At 65.5% G+C, this 7,068-nt stretch overlaps 1 protein-coding gene across 1 annotated transcript in view; it reads right to left on the bottom strand.

Annotated features, from left to right (window-relative positions):
* Positions 1–859: 859 nt before the first annotated feature.
* The window catches only part of PPRC1 (peroxisome proliferator-activated receptor gamma, coactivator-related 1), an 11,990-nt gene continuing 5,781 nt past the window's right edge, over positions 860–7,068 (bottom strand). The window contains 10 exon segments of the mRNA XM_026050671.1: positions 860–1,035; positions 1,623–1,774; positions 1,909–2,030; positions 2,274–2,337; positions 2,578–2,727; positions 4,068–4,827; positions 4,969–5,036; positions 5,534–5,594; positions 5,991–6,044; positions 6,440–6,926. Of these exon segments, the coding sequence (XP_025906456.1) occupies positions 932–1,035; positions 1,623–1,774; positions 1,909–2,030; positions 2,274–2,337; positions 2,578–2,727; positions 4,068–4,827; positions 4,969–5,036; positions 5,534–5,594; positions 5,991–6,044; positions 6,440–6,926 (2,022 nt within the window). The 3' untranslated portion in view covers positions 860–931.

Below are 7,068 nucleotides of genomic sequence, written 5' to 3' on the forward strand. Positions count from 1 at the left end.
AGCCGGGTGACGTGTCCCACGGGGAGGCAGCCGGGGGCTCCGCAGCTCCGCAGGCCAGTGAAGCCAGCGCCTTGCAGGACACCCCCTGGGGCAAAGGCCAGTGCCAGGCGGGACAGGGTGAGGGGAGCTCGCCCCAGCACGGGGCACCACGGGCTTCCCTGGGCTTGCAGCACTCGCCACGTGGACGCGAGTGGGGCAGCTGCCCRTGRGGGAGCAGGCAGGCTCTGCAGCTAYGTCCCACATGGGCTCCGGCCAGCACCTCAACCTCTGCTCCGCAAGGGCTGCTCGCTCCCACACTCCCCAACAGCCTCAGGGGCTCGAGCACCACACCAGTAGGATCACCAGTGGCAGCAAGGCTCAACAACCCCCCTCCCCAAGCTCCRGAAACAACCAAGGGCTCGGGACCCCATCCCTGTGCTGGGAAGCAGCTGCGGATGCACATCTTGCACTGCCGCGCTGTGGCCAGCGTGGGAGCTGCACGTGGCCCCTAAACACGGCAGAAGACCCGTGATCCAGGAGACTGTCAGACCCCTAGTCCTGCCCTTCTTCCCCACAAAACTCAACCCCAAGGACCGCAGTGCACCCAGGCAGCCTCTGCTCCCACCACCCCAACCCTGTCCGGGGCCACAGCCGAGGAAAGAGGCTCTCAGGCCCCAAGTCTGCACCAGGGAGAGGGGACACGAAGGAGGGAGACGAGGCAGTGCTGGCGTTTGGGCATCCACATTTATTACAGGGCTGCAGCCAGCCTGGGGCTGCTGCTTGCCTGGGCGCTTCCARTCAAAGGGAAGTGACCCATCTTTAAATATTGGTTATAAAACAAATTTCTTTTTTTCCTTTTTCTTTTTCTTAAAAACCCATCTCTTCATACTTCTTTTTTTGTCTTTTGTATTTCCATATAAAAGCGGGGGCGGGCGCTCCGCCATGCCTTCCGCTACCTCCGGAGGCTGCGCTGTGCCTGCCGCAGCAGCGTGTCGAAGTCCAGGGAGTCAAACTTACTTTTCACGGGAGCCGGGTCGAAATCCTCCCGATTCGAGTCTGCAAGACACGAGAAGAGGCTGCTTTGAGCACGGGGAGACCATCACACACCTCGGACAGTCACATGCCAAGCTGCTGGGTGAGAGCTGCCCTGGCCACTGTCACAAATGACTGGAGAGATGGGACTTTTGAGATCCATCCAACCTCCCTTCCACACAGGACTAACCTCAGCACTGGATGTGGCCTAGCCCAGCAAAGCCTGCCCCAAGGACCTCCCATATGGCAGCGGCCAGCACTGATCCCCTTTGCCTCTCATTCCCAGGCCAAATCTCACCCATCCTTGCAGATCTGCCCATCCCAGCAGCCCCCTGCACTCCCTAAGGCTTCTCCTTTTTCCTTGCAGGTCCCAAAGTGGATGCAGCACCCAGAGCAGCCTCCCTGGTGCCACACAGAGGGGATAACCATCCTTGATCCACTGGCTGCACTGGCTCCTCTCCCAGGAGGCGGCACGGTAATAGCAAGTGGACACAGAGGGCCTGGATGGCCACAGCTCAGATGCTCTCAATCCCTTGCCCTGCGCATCCGATCAGGAGCCAAGGGCTGCAGGAGGGAGCCGGGCACGCGGAGCGGCGCCCGCTGCGGCTCACCCAGGTCGGCGTAGTTCCTCCTGCAGAACTGGCGGCGGCCGCCGAAGCACAGGTCGAACGGCTGCTCGTCCGGGCGCCGCAGCTTGTGCCCGCTCTCGATGGCGGCAAAGGCCTCCTCGGCGTAGCGGTAGGTGACAAAGCCGTAGTTGTCCCTGGAAGCAGGCAAGCAGGGAGATGAGCAATCACACAGCAGCTTTGCCGCCTCTTGGCGTGCACCGCTGAGGCTTGGGAAAGGGCCAGAGGAGCCATCTGCGGGAAAGGGCCRCGCCACGGCCCCAGCTCTCACCCCTCGGAGCGGAAGTGCAGGGTGCACTCCTCGATGTCCCCGAACACGGAGAAGCGGTGCCGCAGCTCCGACCGTGTCATCCTGCTGGGGATCTTGCCAATGAAGACAACTCGCCGCTCCTCCTGCGGCAGGGATGGGGGTGCCGTGAGCCAGGGGGACCCCCTCTCACCAGGCCCAAGGACCAGCTGCCTGCAAGTCCTCCCTGGACAGATCCTCCTCCAGGCAGCACCCTCTGCCCCAYCGTCACCCATCACTCCAGGCCTCCCAGTAACGCTGGATCCCCACRGTCGCCCCCACAGCCCTCTGCAGCGATGGGGAGCCCAGGGAGCCCCACTTCCCAGCCMCACGTCCTGCACTCCACTCACTATTGCACGTTCCTTCTGGAGGATCCTCTGCCTTTGGTAATGGTCCTGTGCGTCGTAGCTGTATCTGGCAGGGTGGAAAGCAGACACATGAGGTGCAGGGTCACACCCCATCTGGAACCCCATCTCTGACTCTGTGGATGAGCAGTTTGGGCCCAGACTGGCACCCRAACTGTGCCAGGGCCTGACAGGGCTGGCACCCAGGGAGACACACGAAGCGGGTCCACCCCAGCTGGGGAGGAGACCAGAGAAGGTTCAAAGTGAGCTCCCAGCCATGCAGAGGGGCCCAGCCCAGRGCCCCACTCACCTTCTCCGCCTGTTACTCCTCCTGCGGGGAGAGGGGGAGCGGGACTGGCTGCGGGATGTGGACCGGGATGAGTAGGAGGATGATGACGATGAGGACGAGGACCTGTCCCGGGATCTGCCGCAGGAGCCACAGCTGGAGCGCGAGGAAGAGCTGGGGGAGCATCTTGAGCGGTACCTGGGGAAGGAGGGACTCAGCTCAGCACCCAGCCCTCATGGCACTGAGGACATGAAGCTGCAGGAAGCAGACAGACCTCCACGCTCCCTRCTCAGCCAGGGCCCACCGGGCTCCCCAGGGCAGACAGAGCTATGGAAACATCAGACTGAGTTTGCTGGGGCCAGCAACAGCAGCACGACACACTGCTCCACTTGGTTGAATACACCGCAGCCCACAGGGCCTGGGCTCACAGCTGGCACAGCCTTCAAAGAGCAAGGAGCAAGCCTGGGAAAACTGCCTGGCACAGGGATATGGCCTGGGRGGCAGGGACTGTTGTGCAGAGTCCCACAGCCCCATGGCACACAGCCCCACACGGCAGCACCAGCTTAGCCCAGGGCATGGTTCCAGGGCTCCCGAGCAAGGGGACATCACAGCTTGGCCTGGGCAAAAGGCCTGAACATGGCTACGTGGCTGTGCTGATCACTTTGCAGACAGGTCTCGGGCAAGCAGCTGTTATGGGAGGCCCCAGGAGGGAGCAGGGAAGGAGACCTGGTGCTTTCTATGTTCCTAAGCCGCACGCTGTGGCCTTGCTGGCTATCGGAAGCAGCGCAGCCTTCCTGGCACAGGGTTATGGGGAGCAGCAGCAAGCCCAGCCGCTGCACTGAGCTCCCGAAGGGGAGCACAGGGCCGTGGTCCTGCAGGCTGAGGACAAGCAGGATGGCACTGCCACCTACAACACAGGAGGCGGCCAGGGAGCCCTCACCAGCTCCAGTGCCCTTCATGCCAACAGGGACAGGCTGCGCARGAAGACATCCCGCGGGATCACCCAGACACACAAGGATACAGAAGGAAACCTGTCCCCGAGGGGCTGCTCTGCCCTGCCTTGCCCCCCAGCCCCTCTGCGGGGAGCACTGGGAAGCCCCAGGCACCGGTCAGGCCAGCGGGGCTTCTCCCTGCTTCGCTCCAGCACCTCCTGCCCCGACTGCTGCTCCTTCCAAATCCTACGCTTAGGGCTGCACAGCCCCAGAGCACAAGCACTGACACCTATGGTAGCACCCCAGAGAACAGAAAAAAAACCTCAAGGCTTCAAGACTCTGCTTGGGRACAGCTTTCCTGGCCCTCTGCCGGACACCTGGCTGTCCTGGCAGAGTGTCCCTGTCTGCACTGCGGGCTGGGCCTCGCTTATGAGAGACATCACTGGAAAAAGTGTCAAGTGCTGCTGCCACGAAGCAGGGGCTGTAATGTGTCATCTGGGCACCCTCCCAAAACACTCTGATGACCACACAGCTCTGCAAGACAGCAACGCCCAAAGACTGCATGGACACGCCACCACTTACCTTCTCCACCGCTTAGACGGCGGGGAGAACGACCTTGACCGGGACCGGGAGGATGAGGATGAAGACGAAGACGAGGACTCGCTAGCTCCATCYGAACTGGAGCTGAAGGAGCGGCTGGCACGGCTCCTGTGGGCCCTCCAGCTGCCAGTGGAGGGGCCGGGCGAGTCCCGGCCTCCGCGGTAGCAGCGCAGGGACCTCTTGGCAGCGGCGCGGCCGGGCTGGGCGCTGGCAGTCCGCACCTCCGCATCCCGGCACGGCGACGCGGCCGGAGACAGGAGCACCGAGGGCGGCGGGCTGCTGCGCCCRGCCACGGCCCGCCCGGGGACGCTAGTCCGATAATCCAGGGGGGCCAGGGGCTCCTGGCTGGGCGCCCCTTTGGCGGCGGGGGCTGGCGGGGCGGGCTCGGGCTGGTCCAGCGTCCGTTGGGTTAGGGAGGAGATGGGTTTGATGGTGATGTCCCGGTGGTGCTTGACGTTCCAGCGGGAGCCGCTCTCGGCCGGGGGCTGCGCGCCGGCGCCGCGCGCCGGGCCCGGCATGCAGTAGTCGTGGTCGCCCGCGCAGACGTGGCTGGGGGCCGGGGCGGGCGCCGTGCTCCTCTCCTGCGGCCTGCCCGGGGGCGGCTGTTGGGCTTTGGGGAGCTTGGTGCTCTTCTGGGGCCCCTCCTGGGGCGCGGAGCCGGGCGACTTGGCCTTGGCCAGCAGCGAGACGGCGGGCAAGGGCTTCCAGAGYTGGTGCGGGGGCGTCGCTGGTGGAGTGAGACCTGTGGAGCGGGGGGATCTCAGGAGTGGAGCCGGGGAAGCCACTTGCTGCAACCCCCCAGCTGGGGCTTCCAACCCAGCTCCCCTCATGCCCTGGGGGGCCCTCCAGGGAACCCCGACGTGGTGACGCTCCCGCGCGTTACCTGCCACGTTGGCCAGCTCGGAGGCCTGCAGGCTGTCGGGGGGCTTCTTGTCCTGCTGGCTCTCCGATCTGGGAACAGGAAAGGAGCTTTATTGTAAGCAGCAGCCAAAGGCCTGGCCTGTTGATACACCACAGGCAAAGGGACAGGCTTGCCAGGTCCCCCTGTGCCAGCTGGGGCACTGCTGAGGAGCCCATGGCATAGAGGCATCACAGGACATGCCGCACGAGCCCAAGCTGCCCCAGGCAGCAGGAATGCAGCAGGTCTACAGCAGCTCCAAGGCTGCAGCTCGGTATCCCCAACCTGCCCATCGCTGCCTTCCCACCCCACCACAGCCCCGTCACAGCCAGCTCCAGCCTCCAGCCCAGCAAGGAGCTGCAGCTCAGAGCAGCTTCACCCCAGGCCCTCCCAGGGCTGCGTGAGCCRACTGCGGGACCCAGAGCCATCCCGCCGCGCTGCCGAGCGCAGGGCTCAGCCTGCCAGAGCCTCTGCAGGGCTGCCGGCCAGGGCACCAGCTGCACAAACACCCGGAGCACGATGGCAGAAACATGGAGCGCTCCACACTCACCCAGAGCTTGCCGCCAGCCGCCTCTCCTCAGGGAGCTGCACGGGAGCCTCTTCTTTCTTAGCTGCAAGGACAGCACATGTGCGAGGGTGACGGGAGGCCCTGAGCACAGGGCAGGGGGAAGACACCCTGCACACAGGCACAGCCCCTCRCCCAGGCCCTGCAGGGGATGCTCCACAGTGCCCCAAGGCAGCTCCTGGAGGCAGCTCTTGAGTGTCCCCTTTCTTGTCAGGCTCTTTGCCACCCACCCCAGCCATCCCAGAGATCTGCAGCCACTTCCCAAGGCAGGAAGGAGATGAAGGCAGATCCCAGAGAGGCCCAAGGCTCCCAGGCARGGTAAGAGCTCCCAAAGCCACCCTGCTGCCCTGCCACTGCATGGCCACAGCAGGCAGCACAGACATGCCAGCGGTGCCAGCAGGGGACAGCGGGAACCCCAGGGGCTGGCACGCCGCATCCGCACCTTCAGACTTCTCAAACTGCTCCAGCAGGCTGCACAGGTCAGTGGCTTCGATRCCTGGGAGAGGAGAAGAACACGGCAAGTGAGGCGGGTCCATGCCTCCCGGCATCCAGGGACGCACAGACAAGGGAGCCCCATGCCACCGCGCGCCGGGGAGGGCCCTGAGGAGGAGCCCGCAGCAGGAGCCCAGCTCTGCACCTCCAGCAGCAGCAACAAGACAGTCTGGCAGCCCCGCAGCCCCAGGAGAAGCCAGTCTGGGTGTAAAAAACCCAGACATTCAACCCATAATCCCAGCAGGGTGCTGCACAGGGACTGCCAAAGGCACAGGCAGCTTTGCCACTCTCACCCCTGGATGTGCTGGGAACATTGGCTAAAAGCTTCCCCACTCCCCACAGCTGCCCAGGCTCTAAGGCTCCGTGCCCAGGAGCGGTGCCCGGCGCCCCGCTGCTCACCAATCTCGCTGATGAAAGCCTGCACGAGCTCCTGGCTGCTGTCGCCGGGCGGCACGAGGCTGACGAGCGGCTGGTGCCTCCAGGGCCGGCCGGGCGCCCTGCCGGGCAGGCTGCTCTCCCGCGCCGCTTTCGGCCCCGCCGCGGCCCTGGGGCTCGGTGGCTCCGGCTGCGCGGCCGCCCTGCTCTCCGGCTGCGCGGCCGCCTTGCTCTCCGGCTGCGCGGCCGCCTTGCTCTCCGGCTGCGCGGCCGCCTTGCTCTCCGGCTGCGCGGCCGCCTTGCTCTCCGGCTGCGCGGCCGCCCTGCTCTCCGGCTGCGCCTTCTCTGAAGCCGCCTTGCCCGGTGCTGCAGTCTCCACGGAAGGGTGGGTGACAGGAGAGTCTCCAGGTGCGGTGGCAGCAGCGGGGGACCCCTCGGCAGGGCTAGAGGTGGTGGCTGGGGGGGCCTTCGGGAGCTGGGTGGAGGCTGGAGCCGGGGGCTCCTCCAGGGGCTGGGTGGAGGCAGCCAGGGCGGCTGTAGCCGCAGGAGGGACCCTGCCGGGGGCAGCGGGGGCTGCGAGGGGCTGCGCGGGGGCCTTTGGGCCGGGGGTGTCCCCCGCCAGGCGCGCCTGCCTCCTGGGGTCGCACACCCGC

Source organism: Nothoprocta perdicaria, unplaced genomic scaffold (assembly GCF_003342845.1).
Source record: "Nothoprocta perdicaria isolate Ctin4 unplaced genomic scaffold, notPer1 scaffold_7, whole genome shotgun sequence".
Taxonomy (NCBI): Eukaryota; Metazoa; Chordata; class Aves; order Tinamiformes; family Tinamidae; genus Nothoprocta; species Nothoprocta perdicaria.